At 32.2% G+C, this 20,837-nt stretch overlaps 3 protein-coding genes across 5 annotated transcripts in view; 1 reads left to right on the top strand and 2 right to left on the bottom strand.

Annotated features, from left to right (window-relative positions):
- Window positions 1-424: 424 nt before the first annotated feature.
- On the bottom strand, window positions 425-3,038 carry LOC130621771 (CCA tRNA nucleotidyltransferase 1, mitochondrial-like). Its single transcript, XM_057437114.1, has 3 exons — window positions 2,474-3,038; window positions 1,919-2,180; window positions 425-1,625 (listed from the first exon to the last, which is right to left on the bottom strand). Exons 1-3 carry the CDS (start codon window positions 2,996-2,998, stop codon window positions 1,081-1,083), a joined length of 1,332 nt encoding a protein of 443 aa, XP_057293097.1. The 5' UTR covers window positions 2,999-3,038; the 3' UTR covers window positions 425-1,080.
- A 153-nt stretch (window positions 3,039-3,191) lies between these two features.
- LOC130621770 (nuclear envelope integral membrane protein 1a-like) lies at window positions 3,192-12,662 on the bottom strand. 2 transcript variants are annotated; one of them, XM_057437112.1, is made up of 10 exons: window positions 12,580-12,662; window positions 8,638-8,725; window positions 7,553-7,718; window positions 7,084-7,250; window positions 5,991-6,063; window positions 5,556-5,652; window positions 5,097-5,226; window positions 4,338-4,560; window positions 3,822-4,004; window positions 3,192-3,622 (listed from the first exon to the last, which is right to left on the bottom strand). In XM_057437112.1, exons 1-10 carry the CDS (start codon window positions 12,589-12,591, stop codon window positions 3,418-3,420), a joined length of 1,344 nt encoding a protein of 447 aa, XP_057293095.1. In that variant the 5' UTR covers window positions 12,592-12,662; the 3' UTR covers window positions 3,192-3,417. The 2 variants fall into 2 exon arrangements, with proteins under 2 accessions (XP_057293095.1, XP_057293096.1); XM_057437113.1 differs by having other exon boundaries at window positions 12,585-12,603.
- Window positions 12,663-15,608: 2,946 nt separating this feature from the next.
- The window catches only part of LOC130621769 (E3 ubiquitin-protein ligase HECW2-like), a 40,505-nt gene continuing 35,276 nt past the window's right edge, over window positions 15,609-20,837 (top strand). Inside the window, exons 1-6 of one of the 2 annotated variants that reach the window (XM_057437111.1) lie at window positions 15,609-15,908; window positions 16,513-16,620; window positions 17,315-17,418; window positions 18,112-18,169; window positions 18,391-18,560; window positions 18,637-18,779. In XM_057437111.1, the coding sequence (XP_057293094.1) occupies window positions 15,671-15,908; window positions 16,513-16,620; window positions 17,315-17,418; window positions 18,112-18,169; window positions 18,391-18,560; window positions 18,637-18,779 (821 nt within the window). In that variant the 5' untranslated portion in view covers window positions 15,609-15,670. Of the gene's footprint in view, window positions 15,909-16,512; window positions 16,621-17,311; window positions 17,419-18,111; window positions 18,170-18,390; window positions 18,561-18,636; window positions 18,780-20,837 lie in introns of both variants that reach the window. The other variant, XM_057437110.1, reaches the window with a different exon arrangement.

Raw genomic sequence — 20,837 nt, 5'->3', positions numbered from 1 at the left:
TGAAATAATTCCGCTTATGAGAGGAACACAATGAAAAGAAGCATTTTTGGGTTTCAACCTTTTTTGGATGTTCAGGTCGTCCAAATGGTCATGGGGACGAGGCTGAAGTAGTATTAGTAGCCCGTGGAAAACGCACATCATTAAAAAAGTATCGAATGGCTATTTCGGACAAAAAAAATTTGTGCTTATGTGACAAATGATGGGTATTAATACGGTGAAAGCTCTCTATGGCGGACACTATCGGGACCTTAAAAATTGTCCGCTTTAGAGAGGTATCTGCTAGGTAGAGGGAGCATCCCCAAAATTCTTATATTGCTTCAGAAAATTACTTCTCCACTGTAACAACAAGTTCCCTCAAACAAACTAAAAACATATTACATATGTATGAAGGAGAAAACAACAGGGTATAAAACATTTTTCAACATTTTTACGAGTGCGTTTATTTACAGTAATTAAATTGTTTTTAATTTGCATAAAAATTCCTTCATGTTCCTTCCCAAGTAAACTAAACAGAAAAATTATGGGCGAGTGCAAGGTAACAAAAGTACATGTGAGAAACATATACTTGAAAATGCTACAAGAATCAAGTAAATATTAAAACAAAAACACATAGATCAAGCTGGTTGAATTAAATATTTAAAATTAGAGTAAAAGCCTCTCTGCTGGATTTTATATAGCCCGAACAGAGAACCACAAACAAAACATAGTCGTTAAGAGTGTTTTTTTTTATTGTGTATCTAAAAAATCTTTTTTTTTTTACATAAGCATTTTAGCTTACATTAAAATTTATTCATTTGCGATTTCCAAATAAAGAGAAGTCATTGTATTGAATTTTTAGAACTCCAGAGTTTCAATTAGAACAACAACGTCAACAAAAACAACAACAAATTTACAAGGCAACAAAGAAAAAAAAGCATCAACTAACAACTAACGATTTTTCAATTTATCAAAAAGAAAAATATCACGTTAAAAAATTTATTAGTGAGACACGGTCAGCATTGAATATATATAATTAAGGAAATAATCAAGTTTATTTAACCAAAAATGTCGCATGTTGGAACAATATTAGATTCAAACACTTTAACCATATACATCTACTTTTTCTAATAAATAATCTTTTGTTAAAGTATAATAACTTTCAATCCATAAATCTTTCAATTTATTTAATATTCTTCCCATGTCTGGTCCTTGTTTTACACCTTTCTGTTTTAGATCGGCTCCCGTGATGGGAAACTTTGGGACCGTCCATTTAGCTATAAGTTCGCTCTCCGTCGTTTTTCCTTCGTAATGTAAAAGTTCTTTCACTTGGTCTTTTATAAGCATTGTATTTTTTGGATTGCATTTTCTCACAAGTATATCTTGGTAATATTTCAAACTTGCGTGTTTGAACACAGCTTCAGAGGAATCTATCCTTTCGGCAACTGCTTGATACCGATGTGAAGCTATGAAGCAAGCGAGATTTTTTTCGTTTGTTGATAGTTTCCACTTTATTGCGAGCTGCTCAGCTTGGTTCGCTGTGTCGACAAGAGTTACGAGAAGCGAAACAGGGTGTGGTTGAACACCGCGTGTGTCTGCCCAAACCTTCTCGAATTCAGTGAAATGCTTTTCTTCACAAGCAGGTAAAGCTTTAAATTACGTAAAAATAAATGAATAAAAACACAGTTCTTTTTAACGCTTGCCAAGTTTGGCGTTATTCTCATTCTTAATTATTACGCAACGCCGACTCTTGGTACACTAGCGTTGCAAACATTGGCAACATTAAACTTTAGCGTAGAATGGACGAAAACGATAAACAATGTTCTAGCAAAAATAAACTGCTGACTATACTAGCCAAAAAGTATAAAAGCTTTCACATCTTTTACAAGCGCGAGTATAAAGTTAAGTAAAAAACATTCAGAGAAATTTAAAACACTTGTACCTATATTTTCTGCCACGCCCAGATCGTAGATAAGTTTAACCAGATGGGGTGCATGTCCGCCAGTTAATATTTTGCTCACTTCCACCCATATCCTCTCCACAGCAATTTGTTTCAGACCTGATGCCAAATTTTTTATAATATTTAAAGTAACGCTTTCATGTTGATGTATATCGGGTGCAATCCTACCGTAAAATCGGAAATAACGAAGTATTCTTAAGTAATCTTCTTTAATGCGACACTCGGCATCTCCGACGAACCGCACCTAAATTTAATTCAGAATACGTTATGTAATATCTTTAAAAATAACTCATAATTTAGTATCACAATAGTTGGATGCTTATAACAGTGTGTATCTAATTAGCCGTACCGCAAAACACCAGAGTGGGACACCCTCCCCAATACTCAGGTGACTTTTGGCACGACCTCATAAATCAGAGTAAGGCCTTAGAGTAGGATCGCTAAAAAGCAGGGTATAAAATAAAACCCTTGTTTCAGCTTTTTTATGTACGTGCATATCAAAATAAAAGATTGCAAAACAAAAAAATCTAATCAAACCTTTCCATTTTTTAAATCTGTCTCACCATCAAAATAATCATACAACATAGCGTTTATATTCATGCTCATTGCATTGAAAGTCAAATCTCTTCGGAGCGCATCCAACCTCCAGTCATGTGTGAACTCAACCTTAGCTAAGCGTCCATAAGTTTCAACATCTATCCGCAACGTTGTCACTTCGAAATCATTTTTGTTAATATGCGCAGTTAAGGTACCATGTTGTAATCCTGTCTCGATATAACGTACATTGCTTTGTTGAAATACTTTGATCATTTCGTTCGGTGTAGCTGTAGTAGATAAGTCAATATCTTTGGCCTTTCTTTGCATCAACATGTCGCGGACTGCTCCACCGACAACACGAATCTCAAAACCTTTCTTGAGGAACAAGTTGCATAACCAGACCACGTCGTCATTGAGCAAAGCTTTCACGTACGAAGAGTTAGGATCTAACTGCTTGTGCATTGCTCGGGTAATTACAAACGGGTTGATGACATTTATATAGTTTCTAATCAAGAGTATGATCATTTGATCTAAAAAGAGAATCTTAGAACATAACAAAAAATATCATGCAAATGAATATCACCACCCAGTAAGTGATTGACAGATTTTACTGTAATCTACTACACACAATACAAAATAAATGACGATATTTAGGCGTAGGAGGTGCGAATTCACTGTTTATGGTAGTGCCAGTTGAATAAAAAAAACACAATGCAAAAAAATAGAACCAAAATATTTATATATGCACAAAAGACAAAAAAAATATTTTGAGAATACAAGGTTTAAAAATTTTATTTTTTTAAAATAGCTAGATAACTATGTCGTAAATATTTATATCTAATAAATAATTTTAAAAGATTTTCGTGCAATTTATTGAATCAATTTTGCTATCCGTTTGATAACATCTGGCTTTATGTTAAATTACACGGAAATTGCTAAAAGCCTTATTCATCTGAAGACAGCAACGATATCTCTTCTGATTCGTCCTCGCTAATCCAGTTACCACAAGTATTAGCCGCTTCTTCTCGCATACTACTGATCGAGGAATTCAAGTTATTTTCTACATCATAATCACTACTATCGAATTGTTCATAGGCCTCCGCTTCTTCCGCTGTAAACTGTTGCCCATCCATCAAAAAATTTGCGAATCTAAAATAAAATAAATTTGCAGTGCAGAAATTTCGTTTCACTATGGGGCTATGATTGTTTAAAGATGGCCTGCTTCACTACCCTCTAATTAAAGTCAAGTTTTACAGAAAAAAGTCAAGTTTTACAGAAAAAAATATTGATCTTATTTTCACACTGAACGTCGCTAATTTTAATCTAATTATTAAATAAAAAAACATACTTTTTGGGGTCTTTTAGTCTGGACACGACCTTCCAAGAATCACACTTTGGACTTGAACAATATTTTGACAATTCTTTCAGTGCACGCTCTGTTTCAATTACGCCTTGTTCGTCGTATTGTTGTTGTGTGAGATAAACACGCGTTGGAGGGCGGAAGTACCATGACAACCATTTGCGTGGTATGCTAAATATAAAGTGTTAGAAGGGCCTTAACGCAGTTTAGATAAAATCGTTTGCAGTTTGTGACAAAGCGAGCATGAAGATTTTTAGGCAGAATTTCAACTATGCAATGATAACCACATCATAATCTCAATTTTTCTGTTACTTCTAGTCCGACTTAAAAATGACATATGATTTGTAGCTATCATTCTTTTAAAGACACTCTCAGGAAATTTCAAATAGAAATCCACTTACAAAAAACTCTTAACATTATGGGATTTATGACAGGCCTAAGCTTGTCATTATAATATTCCTAATAAATGTCTGTTAAGAAAAAACGAAAACGTTTTTCACTTACATCAACACAAAGAGCTTCGCAACTACAGTGTACGTATTCACAAACTGCTGTAGCAGATAAATTAGCACCACTGTCACAACCGCTGTCACTGAGAACTCCTTACAATAACTGCTTTGGTAAATACAATAACATGCAATAACCTGCAGAAACCATTGCAGCAAATTCAAACTGCGATCGTTAGACGGTGGACCAAAGTAATAAATTAAAGCCATTGACATCAAAGCTAAAAAAATAAGTTTTCATTGTTTGCTTTTGTTACATCTATTAATTTGTACATAATAACGATGATAGCATCGAAAGATGAACGGGAAAACCATCAATCCTCATTGTACCTATTTACTGTATATAGTCAAAGTTGTGAACATCAGATTTAATTTTTAACAGACACCTGAGCAGTTTTAAAATCCCTGATCGTATGAACTACAGTTAATCTACTAAAAAGCTATATAACACAAGCATAGTGGACATTTTTTCTACTTTTATAGATTTCAAAAAATTGTCTTATGACTTAAACTAACAATTTTCTTACACCAAGAGATGTATTAGAAGATTGAAGAAGGTAATCGATCATTTTTAGGTTACAACATAAAGAAAAGCTTTTGAATCGCGAAAATAAATCGCTAAAATAGGAAAGCAAAAATATTGTTTCGTTGTTTCAATATTTATCAAAGCGCGGGAAAGGTACAAAAATCACTTCCACTGAAAAAAACTTTTCTTGAGCGATATAGAGTAGAGTGCAACAACTATAAAACCACCAACCAAATGCACTTGTGACTGCAAAAAGTTCATATGGATATTCTGATAGCAGATAGAATGTTGTCTCCATGATACTTTCCATAAAGTAAAAACCAAGTGTTGTACCGGACACCAGTAAAGCTGTCATGACACGCTAGAAAACAAAGTTATGTACATGACATCTTTTAACCCAATAATGTCCAACTTGAGATCGGCAGGCAAATAAATATGCAACCTTACTTCAAGGGTACAATTTTATACGGAAAAAAATAAGGTAAAATCGAAGTAGCCCGTTTATAATGTGCAATGCTGAAAGTTTCGTCCTCTAAAACAACAACGTAAAAATTGCTGTAAGATGGTATAGTATATCTTATAGACACAAGATTTATGTTAAACGACACAAACATGTACTTGCATCATCTACCTAGCCTGTCCTCATTTTAACAAACACCACTAGCCAGACGACATGTTAGCAAATCATACCTTGTAAGGGATGATTCGGTACAAAATGATAAGAATCATCATCCATGACATTAGCACACCAATTGAAACACCAGAAGAATAATGAAACACTGTACTCCTAAATGCAAATAAAAATAATAACTATACTTTAAGGTAGAATATGCTTCAGAAAAACTTTTGTAGATCAGCTAGTTTTGTCAGATAAATGCTAGCTAGCCAATCTAGGCTACATTTTGCTGACCTGCTACAATATGAAATAATTCCATATTGTAGCAGGTATTTAGTCCAGCATATAGTTGTGAGAAAACTACTATGATAATGGTTATCAACTACCGGAATATTGGTAGCTAGCTAATAGTTAGCAACCTCATCTCTTGGATTGTAGGACACGAGCTCTTTTTTAAAATACTGAATTAATGGAATTTTTTACATTATTTTGTCACAAATCATTCATACCTACTGAGGTATTTCGCAGCAAAAAAGATTAAACATCCCACCATGAACATCACAAGTTGGTATTTGTTTACACCTAAAAAAATTGTTACATTTTTATGAAAAACTTCATGCATACAACTTCAAAACGTTTTCTCAGCAATTCAACGAAAATCTCATTTCATAAAATGTCACTTTAAAATGTCTAGGTTTATCTGATCTTTTTTTATGGAGCTGAATATAATTTAGCTCATATTAATTACAGTTGCTAGCTGGTAAAATGGGTGGGTTGCTAGCTGGTAAAATGGGTGGGTTGCTAGCTAGTAAAGTAGTATAAACACTTTTTAACTTCGATACAGGTGCATGGTGATTTGTCTACCCACATTGGGTGTTGTCTCAGTTAGCCAGGCCACTGAGTCTTTTCTCTCTTACAAGTCTATAGCATATAAATTTATGATTTAAAAAAGAGAAAAAAGAAAACAACAAGAAGTTGTAAAAAAAAAGAGAAACAAATAACGAAAAGTTGGTCGAGACAAGATAAGTTAGTGTTGCAGATAGGTGTCGTCTGGATTTCGGGTACATGCATGGGAGAGTTATAATGTGTTTTTTGCTAGCCCAAGCATCCTCACCGATTTCTGTCAAATATCTCTTCAACATCATCACAACATCTTTTAATTAAAATACATTTAGTTCTTTAACTAAATGTATTTTAATTAAAAGATGTTGTGCTTCAAAGAAGCATGGGCGAAAGTATAAGCATAGCCGATTTTGGATTTTTTGCATTAAAAAAAGGTGTATCTTGGAAAAAATTTAAGAAATGTTTGTGTTTTGATGATATGTTACAAAAATTTTCTTGGAAACCAACTGTTGCCCATAAAGTTATTGATTTTAAAATATCATCAGTCATCAAAACACAAACATTTCTTAAATTTTTTCCAAGATACACCTTTTTTTTAATGCAAAAAATCCAAAATCGGCTGTGCTTATACTTTAGCCCATGCTTCTTTGAAGCCTTATAGCATTATACAAAATGTATTATATCACACAGTGCTGATAAAATTATGTTTACTTAAAGACATACACCGGAAATATGAATTTTTACTCCCTTTTTATTTACCTGTAATATTAGAAGTTATGTGTACTGTATGATTATTACCATCTGGAAAACTTATGTTGAAATAAAAGTCTTCAAACGGTGAGATTCTTTTCGAAATAAAGTGGAACCTGCTGCTTTGTAAAAATAATAACCTCTTCCATAAAAAATAAATTGCTTTATCTTCATATCTACAAAAATAAAAATATTCAAATTTAAAAAAAAATTATTTCTGCTTCTTAACTATATTACAATTTATGGTAGAACTTTTGAAATTTTTGAAAATACACATATTTCATATGCTAAAAAACCGTGTTTTGAAGCAACAATGCAATGCAAAGTTCACTGCATCTGCAATTTTATGCGCGTTGTACTTATACTGTACAAACAACATATTTTTTTACTATCACCAAAGATAAGAAAGTATGCTGCCTCTGTTTTCTGACAAGATTGATGTTAAAATTGCAATAAATTGCAATAAATTAAAACATACTCGTATTCCGATGAAAATTCAAAGCGCTTCTCTGCACGACAGGTAATGTTTACTGATGCAAATATTGTTCGTAGTGTTACATCTTCCTTCTTAAAATAATATTGTCCGAGAAAGCTTTGATTGACAGTGAATTTCATACCATGCTTAATAGAAATACCTGGCAAGTCTAAAATAATGGATTAAAACAACAATTAAATAGGACGAAGAACAAAATTATATAATCAATATTTGCTTATATATTGCTCACATTGGCGATTTCAATTCTGCAAATTAATTTCCTCGTATTTTTCAGTGGCATGGATATGACCAACTAATTTAGCTCCTCAGGAAATATTTCCTTCCCTCAGGAATTTTTTTTTTAAAATTATTTTTTTTTTTGCATTAAAAAACCAGGATTTTGGTAGACTTTCATAAGTAAGTACTTATAATTTAACTTTTCAAAGGAAAATTTTGTTGTTTTCCTTTTTTCAAACTGCGAAAATATTCTGCAAAATTCTTAGATCCTAAATTAAACTCTTAGAAACCCTTAAATAAATTTTTTAATTGGGTATTTACTGTTTGAAATGAGAAATCCAAAACTCAAAGATTATACATTAATTTTCTGCAAAATTTAATTTTTTATCATTAACTTTCTAATTACAAACTCTTTTTTTACAAACATTCTATATGTTTTTAAAATTTTATAATGAAAGTCATTATAAGATGTGAAATTTTTTTTTTAAAGGGAAACTGGAAGAAAAAATTACATATTGTGGAAAAAATAAAATATTGAGCATTTATTGACTTATTTATTGACTTTTAAATAAAATGCACTGAATACAAAGGTCTGGAGCACAACAAAAATATATCTGCTAAATGCATGTGAGAGCTTGCATTATTCAGCCAGAAAAGCTGTTAATTTAGTATCTTGTTTTATTTATAAAAGATTGATAGGTAAGAATTTAATGTGCAAAGTTATATATACATCATAAAGAAATAATTATTTTGGTGGTAGATTTATTTAGCAAGTCTGAATCACACGTAATAAAATAAACTACTCTTTATTCCACCAACTGAACAAATTTTGATTATAAAGTTTTACCTACCTACATTCTCACCCAAACAAAATTCAAACGATAAAATAAAAAGAACAATGGATAACAATGTCATTGTTGCCAATCTGTTGACTTTGATCTATTGGAAAAAAACAGTATTATAACAAACCCATCACTTAAATAAGAAAGAAGTATGCGCAAGATAAATCGTGCTTCTAAGCTTTAATATATTATTTGTGCGAGTAATCTAAAAATATAGAAATTACAAAAATAATTTAAAAGAGTTGAGTTAAAAAATTTCTTTTCCACTATATACTGTACAGAGGTTGCATGGGAAACGACTGGGAATTGTATTGTAAATTAAATTATGGAAAGTTGCATAACAACTAATAATGACAATGCTGATGAAAATCATTGCTTATAATAATATTTTATTATTGTCTTCTTTCATCATTCACTTATTTTATTTTTCTTAAAAGGAAGGCCAAACTACTACAATCCTGGACATAATATTATTGGAAAAGGCCAATTTTTGGCTATTTATAGAACTGGCCAAACTCTGCAGCCGGCAGGCTGCGAAAGCTTTGCTTTGGGAGATGTGTAGTCCAGGTAAATAGCGTCGAAAATGCGCTACTGGCAGTTTCTGCCATGTCCGCATTTCGGAACAATCCACATGACGGCTCACTAAGGTGCTAAAATTCGGGGAAACGGGGTGTGCTGATGTCAGCAAAAATTTTTATGGGTTAAGAATTTGAAACTAATCAAATAATAAGATTCGAAGTCCTAAGTCCGCTTGCGATCATTGACAAGTGAACTTTGACAAGTTCGTAATGCCTTTGTCTTTTGTAGGAACAGTGTTTATAACTGCTTGTGGGACGAACTATGAAATTCGGCCCTCTTTTTCAATAAATTAATTCCGGAATTGTGACTTAGTATGATTGCCCCTATGGTTCACTTCTTTTCCAATTTAAAAGTACTTCTCTTCTATGATTCAAACAGTTCTATTCTATATTCTCACACTTATTTTCTGTATTTTGACATTTCTCTTCTGTACTTATACTTCCCTGCATGTGACCAGAAACTTTGTCTTCCTAACTAATATTAAAAATCTAGTCTGCAGTTTTACACCCTTGGTTTGTATATTTTTTTAACTTTTCGCAGTGCATGTGCATGAAAAAAATTAAAAACGCAAAATAAATTTAAAATCGCAAATAAAATTTAAATACTCTGCTCAATAGCAGAGTATTTAAATTTAAAAGCTAAACTGCAAGTTTTGCTAAGGTTAATTATGATCACAGAGGTACAATTCTTCAGCACTTGTGGTTAGTAGCTTTACCTTGACGATGTCTTTTAGAGCCTCGCACAATGGGGGTGATATAGACCTGATCTTTGCAAAGGTTGCAAGGGAGATTAGTCTCACTTGCCTGCAAAAAAACTTATTAATCAGGTCTTGATCAATAATGAGAGATAGATGTGCATATTTTACATGGCTAGCCTCACAAATATCGAGGGATATACCCTGTCTATTATTTCAAGGAGGGGCATGGCTTAGATGGAGAGTCCTAGAGTATTAAATGCTCATTTTGAGCTACACAGACTCAATTAGGGCCCACGCTCTACTAGACAACTCCCGGCAACATCCAACAACCCACACAGCGTCCAATCTCCCCAATTTCCCTCACATGGCTGGCGTTAACCCGTGGCTATGGTAACATTCACTCACCCATGTTGAATCGCCGTCAAGAGGAATCAAACCCCAGTCTCCCACAAAGAGTACGAGAGCTATAACCACTAATCTACGGAGCTACATGGCTGCATATAAAACCACAACGCCTCACACTGCACTAGCAGCATAAGCCTACAGCTTTCCCCTAGGTGCTGCCCCAAAAAAAGGATGGTATGGTAAGGGTTGTTTTAGATTTATGATCTCTGAAGGGATGTTCAGTGAATGATGGGATTTCTAAAGATGAATATATACTCAGTTTTGTATTTTTTTTTTGATGATGCAGTCTGCATGGTTCTTTGTTTAGGTTGGCATTGTTTCTTAGCTAAGTTGAATATTAATCATGCTTTAAGATTATGCCTAGTTCACCCTTAGGACTGGAACCTTTTGGGTTACTAATGGAAAGGCTGGTATTTCTTTGATATTGTTCTTCCCTTTGGAGGTTGTTTTCATTGTTTATCTTTAATACATTTGCAGACCAGTTGGATTGGATTACTAAGACAATTTTATCACAGGGGAGAGAACAAGAGATACATGTCTAACAACATTGCAAGTAATTGAAGATGTATTCTGAGCACTTCGTTTTCTTTCGCTTGCTAGACCATCACAGGTCATTATATACCTTGGAATAGAAATTGACACCAGGAAGTTTATTATATGCTTAACCTAACAATAAGTTTCAGGAATTACATAATACCTTACAACTGTGGAAAGAAGTATACAAAGAAAAAAATGTCCCTTATTGGCTCGCTGTCCTTTGCCAGCAAGGTTGTTAAATGTGGTTGCATGTTTTTGAGGTGCCTGTTTAATCTTTTAACATCTACGAACATCCTACCACATTAGTTCAATTCTGATTCACGGAAGGACATAGAATGGTGGTGTCAGTTCTTGCCCACTTCGAACAGTGTGGCTATTAAACAGTTCGAAGAAGCATTTTCTTTTTACAGCTTTTGGTTATTGTGGTTGCTGTATACATACTTGTATACAGCAACCATAAGCAGGTTGTCTTGTTAACAGGCAATGAGAAATTAGTAAATATTTAGTGCAGGGTTCTTGTAAAAGAAGCATATTATGAGGTTAATTAGAAAATTGTCACTCAGGTTTCCGTGCATACAAAACATTCTGCTATAAAATGTCAACACCTTTATTTCTACTATAAGAATCAACTCTACAACTCTTTGTTACCCACCTTGTTCAATGGTCAAGTACAAAACCATTTAAGTTTATCTTGCTGAAGTCCAATATGAGAGGTATACAAAAAAACTTGCCTATCATACCTGTACTTCACGATATTTTGTTGTTTTCAGAAGATGTCCATTTTTCTAATTATGACAAGACTATGTGGCATTGTTTAGTATTAAAGGTGTTTTTTGGTCTATTGAAAGTATCAGAGTACATCTCTTCTACCAAACACAAATTTATTTTGTTTATTCAAATTAACCGACTTAGTGTTTATTGCATGTGGTATGTAATATCAGGTGTGAGTGATGGCGTATTAAAATAAGGCTGTTCATTACTATGTGAATGCATTGTATCATGTTATATTGAAAAATTATAACAATTAACGTATATTTCTTGTTGTTCCTTCGTCATATGTAAAGCAGAGTTTGTCAAAACACGCTCTCGTGCAAGGTGCTTAATTAGATACTACAACATTTGTTTTAATAGCACAGATGGGAATATTTGCTTTTTTTACCAAGGTTTACAATACAAAAGTCAATAATTCTTTTGTCATTACATTCTTAAAATAATGTTACCATATTCTGGAAAAGGGGGGATGAAAAACCAATTGAAGAAGGTATATAGTGCCGGCAGACTAATATCTCTCTTTATTCTGCTGGTTGTTGGTTACTGCTGGCAGAATAAATGCCCCCACTTATTTACTGGCAGAATATCCACGTCCTAAATATTTAGCTAGCTACATTTTTTTTAAAAAAATGGTAGTATAACAAGGTTTTCAAAAATATGAAGGAGGATCATAGGCATAGCAGAGCTATTAAAAAGAAGCTATTTCCAACTTTTTGAACACACTTAACTTTCTCAACAAAAGGATAAGGTCAGGGTTATTGCTGATATTACCAAGTTTTCATTTCTGCAACATTAATTTTCCTGAATGCCAATTCTTTAAAGCTAGCTAGCTAGCTAGTTTTTTTATTTTGGATCAACTAACATGTATGGCTAGTAAAATCAGTCGATACCAAGCTTTTTAGTTTTATAGCTAACGCCTGAAAGTTTAGAATTTACAAAATTTAAGTAAATAAAATATATACCTCACTTTTCATAAACTCAACGCGAAGTTTGGCTTGTCATATGCGAATGAACTGTGTGCAAATACGAAAGTTGTTTTAAAGGATAGCCAAGCGTGTGTCTACAAAATTGATAAACATCTCTCCTCCGTGGTACATCTATATATTAAAAAGTAATAGTCTGTTTGAGTTTTAAAGAGCATCATAAAATAATCTTTATGTAGTTTAATGATAAAACTGCTTTTTATAGTTCAACTATACTTTTGATACATGAGGATTTTATTCCTGTTAAACGTCCTTAATTCAAAAGAAAATATAAGGTGAAGAGAAGTTCTTTAAATGTCCGTGTTTGGGCCATGGTTTAAAATCTCGTCAAAAGTATACACAATTCTGGCATCACAAACTGTTCAGACGGATGTTGAGGACAGAGGGCATATGGATTTGATTTGAGTTTAAGCTATTCTAGAATTCTTAGGTTGTGGTGCTGAGTTGACTGTTTTTTTAAAAATGGAATAAATTTTGTTTGTAGCTATAAAGTTGCGTCATAATTGTATCTACCGTTATCAACTGGGGTATTTTCATACCCAAAAATATGCTATATAGCTAGCTATAGCTAGTTAAATGAATACTAACCAGAAAGTTAATAAGGCTATATCTCAAAATTCATGTTGAAAACAAGGCTATAATTTCTGTACTAGCTGATCATGACAACTGCATGTTTCCTTAAAAACCACGATGCTAACTAATGATATAATTGATGTTCTCTGTAATCATTTTACACAGATGTGTGTTTCCTTTATGTGTTTTCTCCCTTAACCACAAGAAAGATTTCTGTAAGAACAAGCTTGGAATTTTTGTGTTTTCAAATTACAATTGAATGAGAATTTGGTAAAAGAGAAAAAATTTAAACGTATATGAGGGACCCTGGTCTCAAACTAAATGAAAACGTTTATTAATACTTGAAAATTGGTGTCCGGGAAATCCTGTAATGCAGAGTCACAAAAACAGTATTTGCCAAATGATGCCAGATGATGAATTTGTCTTCGTAACCCTCTTTCTTCTGAATTTTACGGCTAAAGTCTGAGCAAATCAGGATAACATGGCATGCATACCCTCATCATGTAAAATTGGTTTTCATAGTCCAACCTTGTTTCTGTCAAAAAATACAAATCAACCTTCTTTTGTCCTGCAAAATATATGATTTTCTGTGCTGGTGTAATCTGCTCATCTGACTGGGCAAGAATATATCTGGTGTAATTCTCTGGTGTAGGCAACTGTTGTGGGCAACTGGTGTAAAATACAAACTGTATTTGATATCGAGGAAGTTGAGTTTAGATCTAACACAGTCTAGATCAGATTGGAAGAGGGTCATTAATATTTTGTTTTATCTTTTGCTAAATGACAACATTTGTAATTACATATGCTATTACATTTTTGCAAGTTAGCTGCACCTTCTAAAATTTCCTGAATAACCTGAAAAAGATCCTCCTAAAATCTGCTAAATAACCTAAAATTTAGACACAAAAAAATGTTGTTTCATTTTACTTTATAAAAAATTGAGCATATTTATTTTGAAACAGAACTGATAACATAGTTACTGCAATTTAAAATTAACAGCCTTTCTGACATTAAAAAAAAGAGGAAAGACTTGGATATAAATAAATCTCTATTTTCTTTTAAAATTTTGGCAAAATCTCCTAAAATATTTTTGTATGTTTTTTAGTGTTTTCTCCTAAAATTTTTCCTTTTGGCTAAATTGTCTGTTAATATACAGGCAGGTTTATGAACATTTTTACAGTAAAAGTAAGCAAATATTTGCAATTTAGATGCTAAAATTTTTAATTAGTATCTCATATTGCTTAAATTACAAATCACTACACAAGTAAAAAATGCATTGTGTCATTCTAAAAATGTTTTTCCCTTATGTTTACTCTGTGAACATCTCAAAGCACGTTAAATTACCCATAAGTAAAGTGTACTTTTGCCTACCTAAGATTTTTCGTTTCTTCTAAAATTGGTGCACTAACAAAAATTTGGCATACTGTAGTTTAAGTTTTAGGGCAATTTTAGAAGTTGGCAAAAACCATTAACTTGCTAATACTCTGCAGCTGAGGTGCTGCGAAAATGCAACTTTTGCACATAGGTATGCTAAGCAGTGTTTAAATTTTGCTATTCATACTTTCTAACATGCCAGAATTATAAAGATTCGAGTCTGCTGTAAATATAGGCAAGTTTGTTATTGTGTAAATGTAATAAATAGAAACAGTCGAAATTACTACTTGTGGGAACAATCTTTAAAGTTTATGGTCATGCGCCAACATTTTTTCTTACTGATTGTAGAGAATAAATTTCTTATCCCTTTTAGCTCTTAAAGATGTAATTTAACTAGCTGGAAGACATTTTAAAGTTGTATCAATCAATGATTACATAACTTTTAATATTTGTTTTGTTAAAAGTTTTTATGTACTAAAATTGAAAGTTTTTTTGCTATATTTGCACATGGTTGTACATTGATAATACATCTAAATGACTTTTCCTTTGATTTTAGTTAATTTTATAAATCACTTGTGTCATTGTTGTAAATCTTTATATATATACAAGTTAAAAAGAAACTTGTTTATATGTAAAAGATACATTACATGTTGGTAGATATAGTCTGTACTAAGTGCCAACCAGGCTTGAAACAATAATATTGGTGACAGACATGCAAAATGTTAAACTTTATAAGAAGTTGGATAATGCAGCACACCAAAAAGCACATTTTAGTCACTTTTGCTTATAACTGCACTAAGTAATCTTGAAAAAGCCTGTTAACCTATTGCAGCAGTTTTTTCCTAATCTTTGCACATTAACCAAATGCATTTACATTTGATTCAAGGGTTTTTCAGGTGATTTGGTGATGTGTAGTAAAAAGCATGTTAATTTTTATGTGTGCTTTGTACAAATTCTCATCAAATCTAGCAGTTATGACATGTGTTATTGATAGCATACACAAGACATGTTTATGTGTGTACTTGTGTGTATGTGCTATTGCATACTTGTTAATGTAAAGTCTTGCTTTTGAACCATATTTTAGTGATAATGAGAGCAAAACATATACATGGCATGTTAAAACATGGTAAAGTTACGAGATCGTTGTCCATCTGTTGCTAATTTAGAAGAAGCTGATAATTCTGAAAACCCATTACGACGAGCTTACAGTGAAAACAACCTTGATCATTCAACAGAGGATCTTAGACATTCTACATTATCTGTAAGTTGTAAACGAGTCAATTTAGGTGAAAAAATCATTGTGACATGGCAGCTGGCAAAGTCTCCAACACCGAAAGACAAGCTAGCCCTATATTATCAAGGTTAATTTTCTTTTTTAAGTCTGGAATCTTAATTTATTTATCTGTTACACATTATGTTTCAAACAGATACTAATCTTGGTATATTTCAGTCATGTTAGGTTGATTTTGTGTTTAGACTTGCAATATTGGGCCATGTTATGTTGAATTTGTAAATATTTAGTCATTTTAAAAACCTGAAACTTGAATGTTATATGTGCAACTTACAGTTTTCTGGGGTTTAATGTGGTAGGTATAAGGTGATGCTAAAATAACCAATTTTTAGCATGTTTAACAATGATTGAATTATCAATTAACCATGGCCTTGGAGATGTTTTTACAATGATGAAGAAAGAGTAAAAACATGGTAAATCACTACTAAAAATCAGAAGTTAAAATACATGAATTTTTTTATTAAAATTTGATAAGTATAATACATATTTCGCAACAGCATTACATATTCAAAAAAACAGAGAACATCGATGTGGTAAATCTGTTGTGTATGCTGGAGCACAGTGATTTGTCAGCTTCTCCATCCACGATCATATCAAGTCATATTTTGGTGAATCTAAAGTGACATGAATCAAGGGATATGATTTTGACATAATAATTGAGTTTTTTTGCCTAGGTGAACATTGTCCTAGTAAATTTATTGATGCAAAGAACAAACACATTGGGAAAAACACAGTTGGTTCATGTACATGGTATATTTGTAAAGATTCAAAATTCAATGAAGGTATACTTTGAATGCTTTATTTTATAGAAATATGGTGCATTATTTGATATGTATTTATGCTCTAGCTTGGTTTGCATATTAGGACATCCTAGTTTCAATATATTTTTAAAAACTGAGTACTTCACAGTGGTCACAGGAAACACTGGCGCAATCTTTTCCAACTTAAACACGCCAGCACAAATACACATTGTAAAGATATGGTAGCCAAATGATATGGTAGCCAGTAAAGTTTGTGCAGTTGCAACATACTCTGCTGGTTTAAATGATTTATTTCTTATTTTCTATAGAAAAACAATTTAGGTTGGTAGTTTAACTGTTTTTGGGTTGAGAATGGACAAATTACTGGGAAAATAAAAGAATGTTGAAAAACCTGACTCAAAAATTTTGTGGGCGTCAAAAAATTGCCAAGGTCAGAAAATGGCAAACAAAAATGTTTTAAGGAAGGCCTAGCAGTTTTGGTTGTGTTTTCTTGCATATCAACCAGAGCGGGAAAGAACCCCATAATGCACACCGAGTACATTAATTCTTTAAAGTTATGTCAAATCAAGCAACATTCGTAATTTTTGGATTTTTTGGCAAATGGGTCTGACGTTGGTCTGGCTTTAGCAGTAAAATTCTGTGAAGCGTGACAAGCTTTTTTTGCTGGCCTCTTATCTTGCTGGCCTCTTATTTTCTGTGTATTTTTTTATAGTAGTCAATGTTTGTGTTTTCAAGTATCTACGTGGTGAATCAAACGAATGTGTTGCAACTAGTCCTGCATTTACTATATGCTGCCCGTTGTCATCTCTTTCAGCTGAAGTAAGTTATGTTACAATGCTGTAGTGGGGCAAAGGGTGGTTTATCCCTTGCATGCAATAATTTTTATAAAAATGGAAATTTATTAAAAAGGATGTAAACAATCACAATATGGTTTTTTGCCCCTATAAAAGAAATTTTTCATCATTCATTGAATTTCAATGCAATTTTGGGGAATCTAGCGCTACTTGTTTTCAAAATTTCCCCACAAATTTGCTTCAAATGACCACAGCATTATTTCTACAAAAAATAAGTGATTGTGTATTAATATGTAACACAATATTAATTACAGGAAAGCGTCTTAATGTCAATTATTGAACAATCTTGGAACTGCAAATGGTAAATTACTGGCAATTCGATATGATAACTTTTTACTCTCCACTAAAAACTCAAAAAGCAACTTTTTTTGCCAACAGGTTGAGGCACTGTAAAAAATCTTTCTTCAACAAGACGTTAAGGATATGATATTAACACACATGGTATTTAGTGGGGGGAGATGCTTCAATTAATTTGAGTTTTAAAAATATATTAAAAGATTTGATGGAGAAGTGTTGTATATGACAAGCAGATGTTTTAATATTTATAGTGGTTTATTATTGAGGGCATTTTTCTGACTACCAAACACAAATTATCCGTTATTTCTTTTTATAAATGTTTTTTTTTTGAATGTACAACTTACTTTATTCTTTTTTAAAGATGACTCCACCAATGGCAATCCCTGGTGTAGATGATTTGTTAGAAATTAAAGTGTCTGGTAAGATTTTCTGTTTTGTATCTATATATTACTCGTTGCCAGTTGCCAGAGGTGGTAGTTTTCATGAATAGCTAATGACAAGTTCTGGCATATTACATAGGGGGGATTCGGAAAGATAGTGTATGTTATGTCCTGAAAAAGGTTTTACAGTGTATTCGACAACTAGTTGTTTTAGCTTTATGGTGAAACTGTATCCTTATACTGTATTTTTTGTATTTCAGGATTACGGGCCAGTAACTTAAAACGGGGTTTTTTTGGTAAGCCAAACCCTGCTGTGAAAATTAACATTGTACCAAGAGTAAGGCATTTAGCAGCATTTCAAAAGCACCATGGTCAACAGATAAAAACTCTTCCACAGTCAAACACAACCGATCCCAGATGGGATGAAAAGGTATTTAATTAAGTTTATATGACTGTCTTTATGCAAATTTGACCAGCCATTAAAAATACTGATTATTTTATTATAGAATCATGATATACTGGCTACTGCAGCTGATCTTCTTGAGATTGAAGTTCGTAATAAATCAAAAGGTAGACCAGCGACTAGCAAATTCCTTGGAAAGCTTGTGTTTCCTGTTTCAAAAATCATTGAAATTTGTGGTTTAAACTCGTAAGTAAATAATAATTTATCTTATGTTATATCCATCAAATTTACGTTAGACGAGTGTTTTAAATGATTATTTCATGAAAAATTTTTGTCAGTTTTGAAGGACAAGAAAAATTAAAAGGCATTGTGACCCAGGCCATTTTAATATCAACACTTTGATATACATACACATGTTGAAATAATTTGATGTATACTGTTACATGAAATGTCCTAATAAAGGTTTATGTTGTCGTATTGTACAATTATAAATTGGAAAAATAATGCAATCCAAACGAACATTTTCAACAACTTACACAATAAAAATTGTTATATCTAGCAGTCACCTTCATATACAATCATATTTGAGTAATAGTTTTAGATGACAGACGGTGAAATAATATTCCTAATTAAAAAAAGTGTAATTTGAGTCCATACTTAATGAAGTTCTAACAACTTGATATGTTAGGTAATTACGTCAGTTTTTTAAGGAATTGAATGAAAAACGGATTTTAAAGTATTTACAATATTCAGAGTAAATTTTAAATATTTAAAATACATTATGCAGAATTTGAAAGTAAGTGTGATGCTATAAGAATCTTCCAAACAAATTGTTGTGAAGAGAACTGTCGTCGATATTATTACTAGGGACCCAATTTCATAATTTAAGTGATTATTGTTCATCTGTAATCTTGTTTTCTATTTTTAGAGTTTTTAAGTAAAGTGTTTAACGTTTGTTAACAAGATTAGAGTTATAAGAGTGCATTATAATCAGAAACAAAAAAGCATAAAACCATTACATTGCTTTTTATAAAACCTTTTTATAAAATGTTTTTTGTGTATAAAAAGCTGAAATAGAAAAAGTAATCCAGTGTGCTTTGATATTGGAAGTGGGAAAATTTCAGTAATAGATTTCCATGTATAGAGGATTGTTTTTAGTTACAGGCTATACCCCTTGATTGAGGACTTCTTTTTTAGGCTGTAATTGTTATAAGATTTATTAGGCTGCAATTTTTGTTGTTTCTCTAATGTTGGTTGATTAGTTGCCAAACAGCTGTAAACATTTTCTTGTTGCTTAGCAAAATGTAAGTCTTGTTAAACTCGTTTTTGGCAATGATGTCATTGATGTCCTCAACAGTGTCATGTAAATTGACAATGTTAAGCAGTGATGGAAACAAAAACTGGAAAAATTGAATACGTTTTTGTAAAAGTGTGTTTCAAGTTTACTCAATCAATTTATGTTTGGAGAAAATTTCTCACTTACGCTCTTCTTTGCCTGAAATCTTCATAAAAACATTGCGAAAGGTATTGACTATTAAAGTATTACTTCGATTTTTGTATTTTTTTGCGATCTGTTTACAGTTTTGGAGAATGATATAGGTTTACTACTTAAATGATATGATTAGTTTAACTAACCACATTTTGTAGACATTTTCATTTTCTTTTAAAGATTGTCATTCTTGAGGATAAAAAAATTAGATATGTCTGCCATGTGGTCAAAATGAAAACTTTAAAAGCACTTTTACATTTGTCATTCCATTTGCATTGATAAACTCTGACTAATTGATGATGTCAGCAAACATTTAGTTGTTGTCTTGTCGCTTTCTTATTCTTCACAACAAGATACGCGTCTGTGGTTTTCACTGAAATAGTAAGTTTTTGTAGATTGTTTTATAATATTAATAATAAATCAGGAAAAAATAAGAACTCTTAGATTTTTAATTGACTACATCCCTACTAAATAATGTTTAATTCGAAACAGACGTTAAACTATACCACAATGGCGGCCATAGTTGTGTTAAGCACAAAGGTGTGTTTTTTTATAAGAAACAATTTTTAAGAAACGTAAGGCTAAGGTTATAAGTATTTTCAACTGCTAACTAGTTTATTATTGAAGAAATTAAAAACTTAAATTTGTAAATTGACACGACTTTTGCTGTGTTTAAAACAGAGATCAGTCTCCATAGATTCTTACGAAATATTCTTTCCCAAGAGTTTCTTATTAAACCAGTGTGTACGCGTATACAGTTCTACTACTTATTTTTTGTGTATATATATTTCAGCTTCTCTTGTTATTTCCTAACT

The sequence above is a fragment of the Hydractinia symbiolongicarpus genome, chromosome 12 (genome assembly GCF_029227915.1).
Source record: "Hydractinia symbiolongicarpus strain clone_291-10 chromosome 12, HSymV2.1, whole genome shotgun sequence".
Taxonomy (NCBI): Eukaryota; Metazoa; Cnidaria; class Hydrozoa; order Anthoathecata; family Hydractiniidae; genus Hydractinia; species Hydractinia symbiolongicarpus.
Note: the sequence above shows the minus strand (reverse complement) of the source record. Positions and strands in the feature narration are given on the sequence as shown.